At 39.5% G+C, this 21,527-nt stretch overlaps 1 protein-coding gene across 2 annotated transcripts in view; it reads left to right on the forward strand.

Moving 5' to 3' along the window:
* Nucleotides 1-21,527, forward strand: part of CCDC88C (coiled-coil domain containing 88C) — a 1,480,266-nt gene that overhangs the window by 1,311,177 nt on the left and 147,562 nt on the right. For both annotated transcript variants that reach the window (XM_044074710.1, XM_044074709.1), the window contains exon 23: nucleotides 10,822-10,967. In XM_044074710.1, the coding sequence (XP_043930645.1) occupies nucleotides 10,822-10,967 (146 nt within the window). The remainder of the gene's footprint in view (nucleotides 1-10,821; nucleotides 10,968-21,527) is intronic.

Below are 21,527 nucleotides of genomic sequence, written 5' to 3' on the forward strand. Positions count from 1 at the left end.
GGAGTTCCCTCCTCCTATTACAATATCTTAAGCAGTCATGCAAAATACCAATTGATAGACAGGTTATATGTGTGGGTCAAGACAGCACTATAGTGATAGAATGAAGTTTCACAAATCTGTGGCATGGGCCACTGTAACCGGGTAACTTTTCAAGTAATTTGTCCACCTGCTTTGTTTGTGCAGTTTATTTTATTTTACATTTGTTAAATGGGGTAACCTGATTAGGGTAAGCCTATTTTCAGTGGAAACCGGGGAGGAAAGCTTCAGTAGACTGGGCTAAGGAGAGGATGCAATTTAGCTTGACAAGAGAGGGAGCAATAGGTGATAAGTTGGTCAGATAAGTCATGGATAAGAGCAATTGTGAGAAAGACATACAGTTTTATAGCAGAAGTGACTGAAACAGAAAACGAGTCTAGTGTAGGAAAAGATAGAGATATGTGAGAGAGAAGTTTAGACTGGTAGAGGCAGTAATTAGGGAGAGTAATGTCAGAGGATGGTGTAGTAAAGCAGTTTTATGTAAAAGAGCAAAGAAGCCATGACATTTATGTTTTTGTGGGGGTTTCTTTGTAATGAATGTTTTTGGTTTATTTCCTCTGTTGGCTGGTATGGCGGTCCCTAAATTCTTTAGTGTTTATGTAGTGAGGGTCTCGGTGTCTGTTGTATGACTTGATTATTTGTAAGAGGTTTAAGACAGGGAGTGTGTAATTCTATTTGAAGTATATCTGCTGACTAAGGTTGTTAGGGCTGAGTGTTTGAGTGGAGTATTTAGAATTCTGTGTGGTTTGAGAAGATGATGCAACTCTAGTGAAAATATGTTTTGGATAACTATCCAGTGGTGAGTTGAGTTAGGTAATTCAGCAATTTTGTTACATGTAAGTTTCAGTTTTTGGAAGTATGTTTTTTTTTGGGGTGGGGGGGTGTTGGTTAGAATGGAGTAGGAATACAGCAGTTTAGCGAAAGAAATGTTTGAGCTGTGTCAAGCTGTGCTTAGTTAAGCTTGGCAGACCATGCCAAGCTTATTTGTTTTGGAGTTAGTATAGTCTGTGCTGTTTGAAGGATAATTGGTCATCACTGGTGATGCCAATGAGTTTGGCATGGATGATTTGTTCAGTGTTTGTTGTTACTGGAGAGACTGAAATTTGCCTGGACCAAACAGGAGTCACTTTGTTTTGTTTCCATTTAATAGATGCTGTAATTTTTGAAGCCTTTCTCAATTGTGTGAAAGTTTTTTTTGTGTGTATCCTGTTGTAGTTGGTTAAGGGAGTTGGATGAACATATTGGTTTAATGATTTAGTTTATTTTTTATTTATTTTATTTTACATTTGTTGACTGGGTTTGTCCGACTGAGCTAAATAGCCCTTTTTCAGCGGAGGCCCAGGGAGAAAAGCTCCAACAAGTTATACATATTAAACATTAACAGAAAACAGTTATACAGAAAAAGAAAAATCTTGATTGTATACAGTAATGAATTAATGAATAAATCAGTAAATAAAAATATCACAGAAATTTGGCTGAAGGCATACAGTACATATTAACATCTCAAAAAATAACAGAAGACATAGTCATTGTCATAGAAGGGTAAAGAACATACAATTTTCAGAGCAGTGTAAATGTAAGGAGTTTATGGGATAGAGAAAAGACAGTTAGTGGAATTTCTGGTTGAAATTGTTTATGGTGGGGCGAATACAGTGGCAAGTCCATTGATTTTGCAGGTATGCTCTGGTGGCAGCATTACATTTTTTCAGTTGCTTAAGAGACCTAATTTCAAGTGGAAAGCTGTTCCAAGCCTTGGTGGGGTTGTAGCTGTAGAGATTACATCCAAACTTAGTTTTTGGTTTGTGAGTTAATAGAAGGTCTTGGTTGGAGCTTTGAAGAGGTCTAGCACGTGAGTAGTGGGAGATGAGAGTTGAAAGAGTAGGGCAGTAGGAAGGTTGGTAGAGGATGCAGTGAATGATCTGGAGCTGAGAGAGAAGGAGCTGGTGAGGTAATTCAAACCAGTTTAGCTGTTTCAGTGAGAAGCAGTGATGGGACTTGTAGGTTTGTTGGGCAGCGAATCTAGCTATCTTATTGTAGCTTGACTAGGAGTGTTGTTAAGACTAGTGAAAATGTGAGAACTGTACAGTAGACTGGGTAGTAGGTATGCATGAGAGAGAGTTACCTTAGCTTCCCTGGTAAGGAAATTTTTGCTGTGGTACAAGAGACCTAGTTTCTGATGAGTTTTCCTGATAACGCTGTTGATATGCAAGTCTAATTTGAGCTGGTCATCAATATTAACTCCTTTAAGCTTTGTGTTAGATTTGACTTCAGTTAAGGTGTTATTTAGGGACCATATTGAGAAGGAGGATTTGATATGATTAAGGGTTTTAGGTGGGAAAAGTAGTAGCTTAGTTTTTTGGTGTTAAGGATTAGTTGGTTTTTGGAGAGCCAATTTTCAACTGAGTTGAAGGTAGTCTGTGTGGCAGAGATAAATTCAGAGGGAGAGTCAGCAGTAGAGATGAGTGTCATTAGCATATTGTACTAGAGCTGAGAGAGTAGAGAGACTTGGTAAAGATGTTAAAAAGTAGTGGCCCAAGGCTGGATCCTAGTGGGATACCCATTTTATCTGGGAGAGGAGGAGAGTGAGCAGAGTGCCATTTCACTGCTTGGAGTCGGTCAAAGAGGTAGCTGGCAAACCATGCAATACCAGCAGGAGAGAAGTTAAGATTAGTTAGTTTGTGCAGTAGAAAAGGGTGGTGTAAAAAGCCTTTGAGAGGTCTAAGAATAGGCAGCAGATGTTTGTTGCCCTCGCTGGCTAGGTAAACAGAATTAAGGAAGGATAGTAGGGCGGTGGTAGTGCTGTGCTTAGGACTGAAACCACGTTGAGTAGGTGTGAGCAGATTTTCTTGGAGTAAGTAGTGCATGACTTGTTTATGAATACGTTTTTCGAGAATTTTGGAGAGAGCTGGCAGGATAGCGATAAGTCTGAAATTGGTGATATCAGTGGAGTTACCTCCTTTATGTATAGGTAAGGTATAGAATTATTTCCAGATGGAAGGAACCTTAGACTTGGAGATAGAGTGGTTTATTAAGATAGAGACAGGGAGAGCGAGAGAGTTGGTGGCTATTTGAAGAAACTGAGAGGGGATGTTGCCTACAGATGCTGAGCAAGGTTTTAATTTGGAGAGCAGGGATTTGATGTAACTGGTGGTTACAGGTTTAAGGGTGAGTTTATTTGTGGAGTTTATGCTGGGAGCATATTCTATGTAATTAGGACTTTAGTTTTGGGTGGATAGGTTGGGCTTAGGGTTCAGTAGTTTAGATATGGTGTCATTGAGATAGGTGTTGAATGTGGAAGTGGTTTCTTCTGGAGTCTTATCTGGATATGGAGTAGGGGGAGCTAGGAGTGCTGGGGTGTAATATTTGATTTATTGAGTTCCAGAATTTTTAGGATTAGATCTCAAGGCTGAGGGGGGTTGTAGTAGAAGTCTTTCTCATCTTTATTAATGTGTTTTTTTGGTCTAATTTCTAAGTTGTTTAAATTTTTGCAAGTCTACTGGGAGCTTTGTTTTTGTCCATGTTTTCCATACTTTGTCTCTCTTTTTATTAGGGCCTGGGTAGTATTGGATAGCCAAGGGAGAAGTATTGGGCTTTACACGGACAGTACGAAGAGGAGCTAGTGAGTTAAGAATATTAAGAAAGGTGGAGTTAAAAGACTGGACTGCATCATCTAGGGGAAGTTGATTGAGGAAATTCCAGTTTACTTCAGAGAGGAGGGTATTGAAGGTTTCAGGGTGGAAACTAGTTAACGTTCAGATTGTTATGAACCTATGTGGTTTGGCATGGTGGGGTGAGTATCCAAGCAATTTTATAGGGGAGTGATCACTAAGGGTGTTAGAGTTTCAGAGTTGTGGTATTTGGAGGGATTAGAGTCTAGTGTCCAGTCTTGAGTAGTAGTAGCTTGTGAGTAGTTGGTGTGTGTGGGATCAGAGATGAGTTGATTAAAGCCGTACAAGTTTATGTGCTGGGGAGAATTTGGAGAACAGAGAATTAGCCAGTTAATAGTAACGTCACTAAAAATGATAGTTTCATTGGAAATGTGTTGAGAGAAGTACGAGAGTATGTATTCTGGGGGGGGGGGGGTTCCCCGGGTTGAATGTAGATGGCTACTACAGTGATAGTTGTATGGTTATTAAGTTTGAGGTTGGCGAACAGTATTTCCGCTGCGGGTAGCATGGAATAGGCTTCTTGAGATTAATAAGAGTTAGAAGGTGAGAGTATACTATGGCTACACCACCCCCTTTTTTATTTTGACAATCTAAGTGAAGTATGTTACAGCCGGGGGCGGGGTCCTTGTCCGAATGTTTGGGTTTAAGCCAGGTTTCTGTTAGGCAGTGATATCAGGGGTTTGGTGGGAGATCCAGGCGTGGAGTTCACAGACTTTATTTAGAAATACTTCTAGTATTTATAGAGTAGGAGGAGAGGTGTTTGATGGAAGGTGTTGAGTTGCTTGGTGGGATGTGTGGGGCCAGGATTTGGATGAATGTCTCCTGCCTGAAGTATGATTTTGGGGAGTTAGTGGAGTTTATGCATGTAAGAAGTGAAGGTGTATAGTATTTTATTTTATTTTTAGGTAGGAGGAATTTTGAGTTTGGGTAGAGGGGTATGATAGGAAGGATGGAAGATAAGATAGTGAAAGAATGAGAAGGAGGTGTAGGAGGTTGGTGTTATAGGGATTTGTAGTGACATTATAAATGAATGATAGTTGGGAGACAGGAGAGGTGAGATGGAGAAAGAAGAATGTAGAAAGACTATCCGGTAAGAGGGGATAAAGAGTGGGTTAGTTGGCATGATAGAGGAGTGTGTTGCTATCAACGACTAGTGGATGTGAAGGCTTGTGGTTGGTCTTATCTGTTGCTATGGTGAGTGTGTGTATGTGTAGTATTTGGGGGATTTACCAGAAGATGTGATAGATGATGAATGGAAGGCAAGGGGTGAGGTAACAGGTATTCAGGTTAGGTGTGTGCTGGGGAGTAGAAACAGGAGGAGTATGTGTGGCCTAACAGGAAGGGGTGGGCATTGAGACAGTGGGAGGAGCAAGGGTTAGGTATAAAGGAAATGATATGGGGGGTGGTTGGGGAGCATAGTGAGCCTGAGCGGGGCTACACCTGAGGCACAAGATGGCAGAAGAAACAATCAGTTAAGCTGTATGTATTACAGCAAAGTGTTAGAGGTTTTGTGTTAGAGAATATTCAAACTTAGCTCAGTAACACTGTAGAGAAGTAAATTTGGATCAATTAGAACACTGATCACAAGGGTTGCATTTATTAAAAACTAGGGAAACGTCTGTAGGACAGGTCCATAGGGCTGAAGAAATTGCTACCGAGAAACTAAGAGATGTAAGATGCTAGGGGTTTGGGACTGGCATTCATGGTAAAATGCTTGCCTTCAGCTTTAGATTATAGAGTAATACAGGCAGCTAAAAATAGCATAAATACTCTTAGGAGATGAAAAGGGAGTACTGCGTACTTTTCTTCAAACTGGGTAGTGGATGGCCACCGGTGTTCGGGTTGCAACTAGACTGCATTAGGAAAGATGGTATGCATTTTATTAACAAGTATGGCAACTAGAATTGGGCCAAGTATAGATGGTGATGAAAAGAAAACTGGAGAAGTTTTGTGACCATCTGTCTGCTTGAGTGCAGTTTGAAGGGTAGCTCTTAAACCAATTTGTAGTGGTGAGACTGATGTCCATGTCAGCAAAGTAATGGAGAAGGAGGTAGGATATAGTTTCAAAGTTTTTGGATAAGTAGAAATATGGCTGCGGTAAACAGGCCATAGTTTTTTCTTCAGTAAATATTGTTAGCAATGTTAGGAGGGTAGTTTTAGTACTGTATCCATGGAGGAAGCTGTGATGAGTGAATGACTAGATTATTTGTGGGGAGATGATGAGAGACGATGTATTTTTTTTAAAAAGCTACTAACAACTGTTAGTAACACAGAAAGGCACATAGCTGGAAGGAGTCACCAATGACTTTACCTTCCTTATGACTAGGATTAGCCTGAGTGATTGGTACTGTGTCAGCAAATATTGAGACCTAAAACACAGATACTGTAACACAGATACAATATAGTGCACTTACTGAAGCTTCCAAGCGAACAGAAGCCTTCCGTTAAGATTTAATTGCAAAACTTGTGTTGGTCCAATAAATGGTGTTGTATCATGTCAGTATTTCGGTGTCATGTTCTGTTAGTGGACCAGCTTGGCATTTCTTAATTTTTTATACCAAGTATTGTGAGGCAATCGTTAACAGATCACTGCTAACCTTTTTGTTTATTGTATGCAGTGATGCTTTTAATGAGGTTCCAGAATGATGTGCATTTACCTGTGAGGCTACCTTGCTGACAGATGTACTGTGTGACTTTTGCAGGCCTTAACATTTATTTACATGCCTTCCAGAGATGTATCAAAGAGGTTCTGGCTAAGGGTGTATTTGGGCTATTTTTAGATAGTTACTGACTTGTTTTATGCCCGAGGTCAGTGGTTATCCGTTTGAAGCCATACAGTCTGGAATGCTTCTAATTATTGTCATTTAACATTTACCACATATATTTTATATTACTGAGTTTATCTTGTCTTTGTTTACTTAATTTGTCATGTTCAATTCCCAGTTTGTGTTACTGTGTTGAGAACTGTCTTTAATGTATTGCCGGTTGTATGTCTTATTTTAGTATGTGTGTGTGTGTGGTTATTTTGGCCTGATTCATGTTTGAAAACTGGTTAGAAAACAAATAAGTAACAATGAAATAACCCCCTCCCCAATGAGGCTACCCCAGTACAGGAATGGGAAACAGAGGGTAAAACCTGATTTTCTTCAGGAATGGGGAACTATTTAGCAGCGGCATGCAGTTTCATTCTTCTTATTGAGGTTTTTTTTTTTCAGTGCATCCTACTTTTGGCAGCCAATGTGCATTCACCACGTAGGCAAAAGGCCTACACTGCTGTCCCTTTTATGCATTTGTTGCATATGAGTGTATTAAATCCTTGCTACAGTGCAAATGCTTTGCTTGGAAACCTAAGCTCGTGTCATGGTCCTGTGTCCTGTTGCTGTGCATTTAGATGAAGCCACCACTTGGTGTCAGCAGAGCTACATGCCTTAATAGCTTCCTACACCCATGACTGAGTTGGGTTAGGCTGAATCAGCTGCTTAACCCCACTCCCCACCCCAGACACTCCCACTAACTCACAAGCTGCTATTCAGTTCCTTGGTCATGCTAATTGTAGTAATTTATTTTTCCCCAGCTCCATATAACCAGTTGAGTAGTAAGTGGTATACCACAGGACTTTCTGCTGGGCCCCTTCTCTCTGAAATTTGAGTTTTCTTGATTTCATGTATGGATGGAAGTTCTTTTAAAAATAAAAGGATGGCTGTAAACTTGGTAAAGTATTAATATCATCCATAGATGGTGACTGGCGCACAAATATATTTGTAAAAGGACGGCTGTCCTTAAAAGCTTATGGCAAGTGCAAACTACTGCTGTGGGTTATGACCAACACCTGTCACAACCGAGTAAATTGTACACTGCCAGTTCTAGAAGTTATTATCACAGACTTCCCAGGATTTTACCTACCTCACTATGAGACCAGTGCCAACTTACCAATTGTATCTGAAACTTAGCCAAATTCTTTTACACACACACACACACACACACACACACACACACACACACACACACACACACACACACACACACATGTATTATTTATGGTGTTGCTGGTTCCTGTCCAGTTGCAGCACCCCTAACCTGTATTCATAGGGCACTGCCACCAATCAGACTGTTAATGTGGTACCAAAACCTCACTTAATGAACTAGCTAACAATTTCATGCATTATAGTCTAACGACAGAAAAACGTCACCTTGGATTGTTAGTTTCCAAGTGCTTATGTTTGAAGACTGAAAACACTGGATGTAAATAGTCCACCATTTGTATAATCCAAGTATAGTGATGTAGTTTCTTCTTATATTTAAACTTCCCAAAGTCCAAATTGTCACAGACAGAAATAGTATCTCTGGTCCTTGGTGGTTAGACATTTTCCCACACCAAAGTAACAGTCCCAGACAACAAGAAGGAAAAAGGAGAGCAGTAGCTGAAATGTAGAACACTCCACAAAGGTTAGAGATATTTCAAATGCAGATAAATTTGTTTTTCATTTTGAACAAGTTGAAGAGAAATCAGATGTTTTCCTTCCATTATAATGTAATGAAATTCCTTAAGGAGGCAATGAATAAATAACCATAAACACATAATTAAGTACACAAATATAGATCAAACAAGATCCTCAAGAAAAAAAACAAGCCTCCCTTGTAGACATCTAACATTAATAAGTTATACAAGAAAAAGAAGCAGTTGCTGTCTAAGAGTAAAAGAGAGGTCCCAGCACTGGAATAAAACCCTCTTCTGATTGAACAAACAAATAAGACAACTTGTAAAATCCTCTAAGGGCAACTTTGAAAACAATTAGCAACCATAGCTAAGGATAATCATAAAGCTTTCTTAAGCTGTATCCATAACCTAAAAGGTAGGACCCAGACGTGTGCCGAACTAGCTGTGGTTGGCATCACACAGACTGATCCTGTGAAAATAGCTAACCTGTTAGCTGACAGGTTTGGTGAAAATTTCACCCCCCCCCATCCTTTTCAAACATTACACAAAGCATTCTATCTACATCTCCCCCCATCTTGCATCTCCAAAGAGCAAGTCTTTAATGCTCTCTCCAAAGCCAAAAACACAGCCTCTACTGGAATCGATAGCATCCCATGTTGCGTTTTAAATGGTCTTAAACTCTCTTCGACTACAGCCTGAGTACTGGTTTTGTCCGTGCTGAATGGAAAACAACAACCGTCATCACTTTTCTTAAAGGGGGTACAGCAACAGATCCTGGGAACTACAGACTCATAATCTTAACCAGCTTATCTGTAAGGTCATGGGATGAATCATCATGGATCTTATAAATAAGAATATAGGTGATCTCCAAATCCTTGATCAGAGACAGTTGGGTTTTCTCAAAGGTAGGTCATGCCTGTTAAACCTGGTGGACTCCTTTGAAAATGTCAACATAGCTGTAGACAACTTAGCCAAGGCCTTCGATGTAATCCTACATTTGGGCATCATTGATAAACTCTCCCAGTTGAATATCAAACCCTTATGTTGTCAGGTGGGTTGCTAACTGGCTCACTGACAGATCACACTCAGTCAAAGTTGAGGACTTTAACTCAACCAACAGACCTGTCATCAGTGGAGTTCCACAGGGATCAGCACTGGGCCCCCGACTGATTGGAATATACTTCTCAGAAGTTCAGGCCAAAACATAGGGGCTGTGACTGACTAAGTTTGCTGATGACTGCAAATTAGGTGCGGTCACTGAATCCCCAAACAATGTCAGTATACTTCAACAGGGTCCTACACAAACGAGTGATTGGTACAAAAGTCATGGACTCAAAACTCAATGCTAAGAATTGCATTGTCATTCCCTTTGGTCAAAAATGATATCCCTGCAGACTGTCATATAAATAGTAATATCCTAAGTAACAACTCAGTAGTGAGAGACTTGGAAACACAAGTTGACTGTAGCCTAAACTTTGGCCACCATGTGTCTACTGTGATAACTCCCCTGTACTTGACCCTCATCAGACCAATGATTGAGTACAATGCTCCCTTTGCTGTGTACCTTTCCAGGCACCTGCAGCAACTTGAGAGACCTCTAACCGAGAAAATTCAGGGACTCCATCACATGTCATACATTGAAAGACTGAAGTCATTGTCACTGTACTCGGTAGCATGCAGACTACTTAGAGGAGACTTGTGCCTGGCCTACAGAGCAGTCTTGGATCCAAACTTAATGGAAGTGCTGCATATCCGCAAGTCAAATGGGACAAGTCACCTGCTCCAGGGAACTTAACCTGGCCTGCGACATTAATAGGACCTGCTGGAGAGACAGATGTGTCTCAGAGATTGCCACTTCTCTGAAATAGGCTACCAATTCACATCAAGCATATAGCCCCTCTATGACCCTGTTTAAGCCTAGTCTGGATGACTGTATGGGAAACCTACAAATTCCGGAATTCCACCTATGACTCTCCTTGATATGGGCAATCATTGATAACTAAGATCTCAAGTTTTGGCAAGATCATTTAAATTGGGTTTCTCCAGTATTATATTGGGTGCACACGGCTAGGCTTATAAAGACCTTCAGGTCACTCAGTAATCACCTATGAACCTATGCCAGTAATCACCTGTGAACCTGTGTCAGTAATCACCTATGAACCTATGTTCTGTATTCTTCTTATCTAATGACATGCACTATTCACATTTTTAAATTCAGGACAACATGCTTTATCTAACAAGGTGCATCTGAAAACAAGGAATTGCTTATGATGACTGACCACCATCACCTGTCACTCCAACAGGCGGCTATTGCAGCTGTTCAGGACAATAGAAAGATTGTTTATTATGCTGGGGTGAGGATTCCCCCGTAAAGAAAAAAATATGGTCTTTATCATATTATACATTTATAACTACACAGTGATGCCAGAAAATGAGGCATTGCTGGTTGCATTGTGTGTGTATGATAAGTGGAACAAAAGATGATCACACAGCCTGCTTAGTTTATACAGATAAGTACAAGTATGCGGATAATGATTTGTTTTGTTTACTGCTGTTTTAATGATGTACTTCTTGGTTCTCTCTATATAGGTTTTTGATGTTTAAAAAGAGCCTAGCTGTTAAGTGCTCTCATCTGTTGCCTTTTGCTATAATGTACTATGCAAACACGTTCTTTTTCAGTTGTTGACTCGTCTGAAAGGGAATTTGGAAGAAGAAAATCATCACCTGATGAGTCAAATCCAAATGCTAAACCAGCAAAATCATGCACTACTTGAACAAACCATGGAGAGCAAGGAACTCTATCATGAGGAGCAGAAACAGTACATGTAAGTAAAGACAGCAATATTTCTGCAAAGCAAACAGTGGCCTGTTTTGAAGTTTGTTACAAATCACAGGTCTGTCGTTGCCCGGAGGGTGCTGGTGGCAGGTGCTCTGGATAAGACATTGTTCTGATAATGGGGGTGACGCAGTGGTGCAGTGGATGACATTTTTGCCTCACATCACTAGGTTCTGAAGTCTCTATGCCCTTCCTCTGCCTGTATGGGTTTCACTGGATTTCTTTGTTTCCTCTCAGATCCCAAAGTTGTGCAGTAAATGAATGAATGATTCTCTAAGCTGCCCATGTATTTGAGTATGATATGTGTGCATCTGTGCATGTCCAACAGTAAAGGAGCATTCTGTTTGGGAGTGGTTTCATGTCTTATTCCCAATGAATGCTGCGATGAACTCTGCTTCCCCATTGACCACAACTGGATAAAATGGGTAATCAGAAAGTGAATGACAAATAGTAGCCACTGTTTTGCATAGTGCAAAATATTTCAGAAATGTTCATGCAGGTTCTGTATTTTCACATACATGCACTAAAAAAATTAATGTGGTGGGATTGAATATATCAAAACAGTGTTTTTTTATGTATTGGTTTTATGATTCATTTATTGTTTTTGGTTTTATGGTTCATTTAGTGTTTTGTGTGTCTGGACAGTTATATTTTATTCAAAAGTATAAAGGAGAAGAAACTGTGCCAAATGTTTTCTTTTATGGCCTTCTGAACTACAGGGATTTTTCTGTGAAAATAGAATGTGTGAAAAAGGCATTTACAAACCTAATGCCTTTTACTGGTCATGATAGCCAGACTCTGTTTTCAGCATTCTTTACATGTTGTGCTGGAAAATTGGAGGGAAGTCACTAAGCCAAGCCCACCTTAGTAGGATAGCAGCTACATACCCATAAAATCTTTATGGTGTGTTCTTTATCATATCTGTTTGTCAGTTTTATGCGCTGTCTGCTAATCTCAAGAAGGCACATTTTGTTTTTGGAGCACATTTTTCATTTGCACCCGTTGTGTGATCAGTGCTGTATTGAGACTTTTTCTATTGTTAGACATTGAAAGCTAGAGCTAGGCAGTTGAAGGTGTGAGTGGAGAGTGCTTACACTTTATAGTAAGCAACTTTTAAAATACATTTGAAAAAAATCTAATGCTAAGATACCTTTTAGAATGTTTTCCTTTATTTATTTGTTTATTTCCAGTTTAATGACCGGGGAAGTCCACTGGGCCCAAGGAGCCCATTTTCAGTGGCGGCCTGGGAGAAAAGCTCTAACAATACAGTGGGATACAAAATAGAATGCAAAATATAGTAGGATACAAATTCAAGTAAATACACAGAATATAAGTACACCGCAAATGCAAAGTAGAAATACAAAAATATACGTTATTTAAAGAAAACTATTTCCAAAATTGGTCTAAAAGCTATTGTAGTTATCGAGTTGAGGACATTAGTAAGTTTGAAGTCATATTTATAATAGCATATTGGAACAAACAAGATTTTCTAAATATGAGAGGTTGCGATGTAGAAAAAGATAGAGTATTAATGACCGTTATTATTCCTTGTGTAGAGAAGGTTAGTAAAGAGCTTAGGTGTAGAAGGGTTAGAAGGGGGGTGAGCTAGGTTGGGAGAATGCAAGTACATTTCCAGATAGAGGAGAGGTAGGAATGAAGCTGAGTTTTAAAGTTTTCCATAGTCTCCATTGTCCTTAGGGTTGGAGGAAGAGAATTCCATTTTTGGCTATGGAAAATGAGAGACGTTGTCCAGGTGGGTGGTTAGGTTTATGGACAATAATTAAGTTTTGGTGAGCTGAGAGGTCTATTAGGGATGTAAGGGAGTAGGATGTTTGTAAGGGCAGGGCATTTGGTAGAGTAGTTTATGGGCTGTGATGAGTTGGAGGTAGTCCAGACAGTTTGGGAGTTCTAGCCAATTAAGCGATCGAAGGGCAATATAATGAAGGGAGGAGTTTTTGGAGTTGGTGGCAAATTTGGAAATTTTGTTATAGCAGTTTTCGAATTTAGAGGAGAAAATAGAATTTGTGTATGGTCTGCACCATTCGTTGATGACATATTCTGCTACTAGGTTCTTTTAGCTGCAGATGATCCATACCATCATCATCATCATCAGCCCCTTTTTCCCATTTTTCTACATGGGGTTGGGGTATAGTGTTAACTGTCGCCAACTCTCTCAGTTCAGTGCCACACTCCTGCCTTCTTCAACACTCATGGCTGACTGTTGCAGATCTTCTTGCACACAATCCATTCACCTCTTTGCTGGACATCCTCACTTCCTCTTACCTTCTTCCTGTCTTCCCCAAATCTTCCTCACCAGATTGTCTTCTGCTTTTCTACACATGTGCCCAAACCACCGTAATCTGTTCTCTTTGATCTTTTCTGCAGTTGGAGCTACTTTGACTTTTGCTCTTATGTCCTCATTTCTTCGTCTGTACCACAGTGTGCCTCCTACCACCTTTCTCAGTCACTTTATTTCCATCACCTCTGGACCTTATTTATGTATTGACATTTGATTACCAAAAAGTCGGTTTGGGTAAGTATCTTTTTACAGTGGTGGCCCAGGGAGAAAAGTATTACAAAAACATTACGAGAACAATAGTTTTACAAGCTTCAAAAATAATATAAAACATCTACAGTTAAAAAAAATTCTACCAAATGAGACATAAAGTAACAACATTTGTTAAAAATAGGGATAACTTGTATATGATTTAATTGTTAGAGAAGTTTTAGCCAGTTTTTAGAAGTTTTATTTATCTTATTTAACATTTGTTGACTGGGAAAGTCCAACTAAGACAAAGCCTAATTTCAGAGGAGGCCTGGGGAGAAACACTCCAGATGCATGTCTTAAGAATGTGGGATGAAACCCACACAAATGCAGGGAGAACATGTAGACTCCTCACAGAAGGCACCTCAGCCGAGAATCGAACCGGAGAACCTGTTGCTGTGAGGTGACAGCGTTAACAGCTGCACTACTGCGCCGCCCATAAAAGTTAAACATAAGTTAGTATAAGACATACAGGAGTTGCAATAGGAAATGAGAGGGGAAAAACAGGGTTATGGTGTATTTAGACAAGAAGTCAGGGAAGAAAGAAATTGAAGTTAAGTAGTGAGTGAAGAAGGAGAAATAGGTGTCAGGTGTGAATAGGTACCCGGGAAAGGGGAGTAAGGAGGTGTCTAATGTAAATAGGCACCTGGAAGGGGAATTAAGGAGGTGTCAGGTGTGAATAGGCACCTGAGAAAGGGGTAGTAAAAAGGTATAAGGTATGAATAGGTACCTGAGAAGGGGGAAAAAGAAAGGTATAAGGTATGAATAGGTACCTGAGAAGGGGGAGAAAGAAAGGTATAAGGTATGAATAGGTACCTGAGAAGGGGGAGTAAAAAGGTATGAAGAGGATCTTGCTCATATTTAGGGATATAGTTTGTCTTGGGGTTGAGCCAGAAAGGAGACAGATTCTGGCCTGGCAGTCTGACACTAATGAGTTGTTTTTATAGGATGGTAAAATGAATGTGTGTCTTTAAAAAACAAACTCTTAAAAATAGAAACCCTGTTGATTTTAATGTATGGTACTTTGGAGCCTCAGAGAATCAACAAAGAATGTAATTGGAAGTATGTGATTTGAATTGTATCCTTAATTGATTAATTGTTTTGTGCAAGTTGCTGTATATAAGCAAACAGTATTTTGTAGTGTTTTTACTCTTGGAAGGCTGCGTAAGCTGAGGCGCTATGTGTTTCATTAAATTCGCTTACTTCTTCGATTGGTGCTCTTGACGGTATTTTATTATTTTATTTTTTTTGTTTTTTTAAGTTGTATTTGTTTTTATGGGGTGGACCTACAGTAAAAGCAGTAGTGATGGAATTTAACTAGAATGCTGGAGTAATTCTGTTGTTTTTTATTCCATGGTGGCTTCTTGGTGTATTTAATATGTATGTGAGCCATCTTAAGGGTAGGCATAGGTAACAGAGTTTTGTGTCTTCTGAAAAATGATTTTCTCAGGATTATGTGACAGAGCCTCACAATCCATGTGGTATACAGCACTGGTATTTCATAGCTCAAGATTGTGTATAGTTAGCACCTCAGGATCATGTGACAGCCTCACCATCCATGTGGTGTACAGCACTGGTATTTCATAGCGGGAGAGGGTGTGTAATTAGCACCTCAGGATCATGTGACAGAACCTCACCATCCATGTGATGTACAGAGCTGGTGTTTCATAGCTGGAGACGGTGTATAGTTAGCATGTCAGGATCATGTGACAGAGCCTCACCATCCATGTGGTGTACAGCACTGGTTATTCTCAGCTGGAGATGGTGTATAGTTATCACCTTATGGATCATTTGACAGAGCCTCACCATCCATGTGATGTACAGCACTTGCGCTATCTTCTCTTACAACAAAAAGAGGAAACGCAGTGTGTACAAAGCAAAAGATATTTAATAGTAAACGGCTCACGATAACACACTCCACAATAAATGATGTTCATTCGGTAATACATGCAAAGTAGTTTAACATTAAAAAGTTAGTTAAGCGCTTTCACCTAATCCTATAGGCTTCCTCAGAACTAACTGTTTTTCAAACAAAACCATTTAAATAACCTTAGTGGCGCGAAAACCCTTGCCATTATTTAAAGACATACTCACGTATAACCAATTGTGCTTTCATTACATTCTTATTATAAAAATTTTTTTGTTAAAAGAACTTATTCTCAATCACTAATATGCTGTAGATAGTATTCAATGCATCATATCAAATACGTATTTCATAATGACAATGATAGGAACTGATGGACATTAATTCTATTTGTCATAATAGTTATATATCCGTTGTAACAACACTTGCTGATTTTCTGAATGAGTTTATTCTTAATGTCAGTGACCTTAATATGGGCATTTTAATAAGAATATCCAATAATAAAAAGATCAATTATAAAAAAACAATTATAAAAAACCTACAAAAAGAATCTTTAACAATCTATCAATAAAAGATTTTTTTAAAAAAATTCTTTAATAATTTGTTAACAAAAGATCCTTTTGAAAGCTTTTTTGAAATTCATTGTTATGACTTGGACAATATTAAAAATATGTTAGATAGGTAGGAAAATATATATATGTGTAATGTGTGAAAATACAAATAAAAAATAAAAATAAAAATAAAAATGAAAATAAAAATAATAATGAAAATCTCATAGATAATACTAGATGTTTCAATATAAGCATTTGATGAATGGATGGATAATTTGAGTCACATAGGAATATATGGGATTTTTAAAAACTTGTATAATATTAAAAAATCCTTTAAAAAATTTTTTATATAATTTATGTTGTCTTAATAATCAATTGTAATAAAACCATTAATTTATGCATTTGTTATTTTAAAATGATGATCCATTTACCCAAAAAGTTTGTGTCTTACTAGATAGACTGTAAGGTTCTATATTATATTTAATAAATGTTTTTAAACTTGATAGGAATATATATTAATAAATATTCTTGTGACAGAGCCTCACCATCCATGTAGTGTACAGCACTGGTATTTCTTAGCTGGAGTGGGTGTATAGTCAGCACCTCATGGATCATGTGATAATGCCTCACCATCCATGTGGTGTACAGTGCTGGTATTTCATAACTGGAGAGGGTATATAGTTAGCACCTCAGGATCATGTGACAGCCTCACCATCCATGTGGTGTACAGCACTGGTATTTCATAGCTGGAGAGGGTATATTGTTAGCACCTCATGATTATGTGACAGAGCCTCACCATCCATGTGGTGTACAGCACTGGTATTTCATAGCTGGAGAGGGTATGTAGTTAGCACCTCAGGATCATGTGACAGAGCCTCACCATCCATGTGGTGTACAACGCTGGTATTTCATAGCTGGAGAGGGTATATAGTTAGCACCTCAGGATCGTGTGACAACTTCGCTGTCCATATGGTGTACAGGACTGGTATTTCATAGCTGGAGACAGTGTATAGTTAGCACCACAGGATCATGTGACAGAGCCTCATCCATGTGGTGTGCAGCTCTGGTATTTCATAGCTGGAGAGGGTATATAGTTAGCACCTCATGGATCATGTGACAGAGCCTCACCATCCGTGTGGTGTACAGCACTGGTATTTCATAGCTGGAGAGGATGTATAATTAGCACCTGAGGATCATGTGACAATGGCTCACTATCCATGTGTTGTACAGCGCTGGTATTTCATAGCTGGAGAGGGTGTATAGTTAGCACATCAGGATCATGTGACAGAGCCTCACCATCAGTGTGGTGTACAGCACTGGTAATTCATAGCTGGAGACGGTGTATAGTTAGCACCTCAGGATCATGTGACAGCCTCACCATCCATGTGGTGTACAACACTAGTATTTCATAGCTGAGGGTATATAGTTAGCACCTCAGGATCATGTGACAGATCCTCAGCATCCATGAGGTGTACAGCACTGGTATTTCATAGCTGGCGGGGGTGTAGAGTTAGCACCTCAGGATCATGTGACAATGCCTCACCATCCATGTGGTGCACAGCGCCAGTATTTCATAGCTGGAGAGGGTATATAGTTAGCACCTCAGGATCATGTGACAGAGCCTCACCATCCATGTGGTGTACAGCACTAGTATTTCGTAGCTGGAGAGAGGGTATATAGTTTGCACCACAGGATCATGCGACAGCCTCACCATCCATATGGTGTACAGCGCTGGTATTTCATAGCTGGAGATGGTATATAGTTAGCACCTCAGGATCATGTGACAGAGCCCCTCACCATCAGTGTGGTGTACAGCACTGGTAATTCATAGCTGGAGACGGTGTATAGTTAGCACCTCAGGATCATGTGACAGATCCTCAGCATCCATGAGGTGTACAGCACTGGTATTTCATAGCTGGCGGGGGTGTAGAGTTAGCACCTCAGGATCATGTGACAATGCCTCACCATCCATGTGGTGCACAGCGCCAGTATTTCATAGCTGGAGAGGGTATATAGTTAGCACCTCAGGATCATGTGACAGATCCTCACCATCCATGTGGTGTACAGCGCTGGTATTTCATAGCTGGCGGGGGTATATAGTTAGCACCTCAGTATCATGTGACAGAGCCTCACCATCCATGTGGTGTACAGCGCTGGTATTTCATAGCTGGCGGGGGTATATAGTTAGCACCTCAGTATCATGTGACAGAGCCTCACCATCCATATGGTGTACAGCGCTGGTATTTCATAGCTGGAGAGGGTATATAGTTAGCACCTCAGGATCATGTGACAGCCTCACTGCTTCCATGCTGCACTACACTGACTATCCTGGCATTTTGCAGCTGATGAGGGCATATAGTTGACACCTTAGAATCATATCACGGTGCTTCACCAACTGCATGTTGAACTGCAGTTGCAGTCATGACATTTTGTACCCGGTGAAGTGATTAATTTGTGGCTGCAGAACAGTTCTCAACAGCAGGAAAGACTTTTATCAGCATGCTACATAGACAGAGAAGAATACTCCATGCAGGTTCATCCAGAGGCCTGGAAACATCTGCTGTGTCTTTCCCATGCAAGAGCTATCATTTGATGGGGTACCCCCCCCCCCCATCATCCAGTTTAGATTTTATTTGTACTTGTTTCAGTATAACTGGCTATATCTAACAGACATGCTGCTGCCTGTGACATTTCACCACCTGATCGCCCTGCTGTGCAATTTTTGGAAATCAAATTTAGGAAATCAACATTCAGTCTGGACCTGTAGCAGGTCAGGATCCTTTAATGTTGCAAGCGATTGCCAAGTACAGGAACTGCTGATATAAAACAATAATCTATGGAAAGTAGTTTCTCTGCAGAATTGTGTGGTTTTGATGTTTATGACATTACTGTTTCTTAGATGTGCTATTTTTACAAAGCTGTTGTATCTTTCGGCTTTTCCCCCATTAGGGGTCGCCACAGCAGAACTCCGGTCCGCTAATGATTGGCAGCAGATTTTTACGTACCGAGTTGCCAGCCCTGACCCACAACCTTCAACGAAGGTACGCCCATTCACGCATGTCTCCACACAGAGGACGCTTTAGCTGAGAATCGAACAGGACAACGTCTTACTGTGAGGCGACAATGCTACCGCAGCACTACCACCGCAGTACACTATTTTTTTGTGCTGATATAGGAACAGAGACGCAAGCAAAATTAAGCACAAAGAGGTGATTACGGCTGCAGCGGCAGTAACTCACTTCATGATGTAAAGTGCCGTAACCAAGCTGTCGTGCATTCCTTTATACCATATTAATTTTCCTTTTATGTTTATTTATGTTTTGTTTTATGTTTATTTGTTTTGTTAACTGCGTTAGTCCCACTAGGCCTGTTTTAGGGATAATTTAGTATGGGAAATTGAAGATTATAGTGGCATTTATCCTGGACATTTACAGAAGTAGATACATTGATGTGATAGTTGAAGTTCTGAATGGATTTCAGTGGTAGTGGGATGTGGTTCCATAGTTAAGTTACACTATTTGAATATAGAGTCACATGCTCAGTTAGATGATTTAGTTCTAGTGTTTTTCTTCAGGAGTGTAAAATTCTATTGAGAGCTTGGTGTTGCATTAAGTTCTTAAGGGCTGGGCAGTTTTCTGGCTTATATAGGTCTGTCTGTTGTTAGCTGAGAAAGTGTTAGGTAGTGTGGTAGCTCTAACCAATTTAATTCTCTGAGGGCTGGGCAGTAATTAGTTCTATTGTTATAGTTTACAGCAGATTTGGATATTTTATTATAATGCTGAAATTTTGATAGCTGTGAAACTTGAAAATTAGGGAAGTTTGTGGCAGCATAGAGGAGAGATGGCAAGAAGAAAGTGAAGGCTATAAGAATTCTGGTTATGTCAGTCAGGTTTTTACTCTGTATAATGTACCTTGTTTTTGATGTTTTTTTAACCACACATGATGTATGGTGGTTAAATTTCAATTGAAGTGGTTTTCTTTTCCCATCATGATGCTGTCAGCAGAGGAGATAATGAATAGTGTTTGGTAGAAATGTGTTTTGGGGTATAGAGCAGTCATTTTAATTTTGGGGGGATTTAGAAGTAGTTGTGAATTAATTACTCACATTTCAGTCAGTTGGAATTATTATTGTGTAATATTTTAGAGTTTAGAGAGAATTTTGACAGAGCAGATTAGGATATATTTTTTTGTATCATCATAGTGGTCATTGATGAATATGCTGAGCGTATGTGGCTTGGAATACATCCTTGTGGGCCACCAATAATTACTGGCATGAATGTGGCGAAGTAACCTTTTCCATTGAACTATTTGCGCTCTGTTTTAGGGGTAGCCATGGAACCATTGCAGTGAAGAGCTGGAGCGCCCTAAGGCTGAGAGTCTTATGTAAGAGTTCCTAATGGAAGACAGTAACAAAAGTGTTTGGTAAGTCTAGGAAGGTGGAGGAGTCTTCTGGCATTTCTATGGGTGTTGACGGTATTCACAAAATTTAGAAAGCAGTAGTGCTATGATGAGGACAGAAGCCAGTTATGCATTAGACTGTTGAGAAGTTGCTTATGAATACATTTTTCTGAAATCTTTGATAGGGGAGATGTAGTGTCATTTAGCCTATAGTGTGAATGATCTCTATTGATTTTGCCCTTAAGGTGGAATAATGAAGTATTTTTCCATAGCAAGAAGACTTTATTTTCAGATATCAATTTGTCAGAATTGAGACTGGTTATGCATCATCTCAGCTGCTACTTGATATTCATCAGGTGGATTGTCAGGGCAGTTGTACTTGGCTTTACTTTTTAAAGGTATTTTTAATGGTATCTGTGGGAACTGGTTGGAAAGAGAAATGTTGAAGCAGGTTATTTAATTGATTAAGGACATCAACAGCTTGATTAGTCCCCTGGTTGATTAATGACTGTACAGGCTGTATAAAGTGCATATTGAATTAGTTTGCTATGGTATCATTTTGTTTCTGCATGTTTGGTGTTGGCTGTATAGCTAATCCAGGATTTAACAGTTTATACTGACTGAGGCAGAACAGTTTAAAAATTATAAGTGTGCGTGTTTTGACTGGTTAAGTAATAGATTTTCTTATCTTTGATGATAAGTTGTTATGTTAAGTATTTTAGTTGTCTGTATGCTAGTAAAGAGTAAGCTGTTTTATGTTTTGGATAAACTTTCCAGACTTTGTCTCTTTGTTTCATGCGTTGCTTAGTTCCTATGAATAACCACGGTGCAGGGTTGTATTTGACTCTTGGTTCTGGTGGGGATGGTGTGTTTGGAACACCTAGACAGATTTTATTCAACTCAGAGCCAGCATCATCTATGTAGACAGTTTTAGTGACTCCCAATAAGAAGATGTAGTGTGTTAATAAAGTAAAAGAGTTTTCATGAAAGGTATTAACGTTTCTTACCAGAGTGTGATGATGTGTTTTGGGACTGTTGCTTTGGCACCTTATGTAGTTTGGTAAGTGATTGCTTAGGCTGCGTGACAGTTGCATGGGATGAGATTTTATTTGGAGAGGATATTATGATCCAATCAATGGTTGACTGACTGACTGACTCTGGTTTTGTTTTATCTAGTTGATGTGGTTATAA

Source organism: Protopterus annectens, chromosome 6.part0 (assembly GCF_019279795.1).
Source record: "Protopterus annectens isolate FY-2018-M chromosome 6.part0, PAN1.0, whole genome shotgun sequence".
In the NCBI taxonomy this organism is placed as follows: Eukaryota; Metazoa; Chordata; order Ceratodontiformes; family Protopteridae; genus Protopterus; species Protopterus annectens.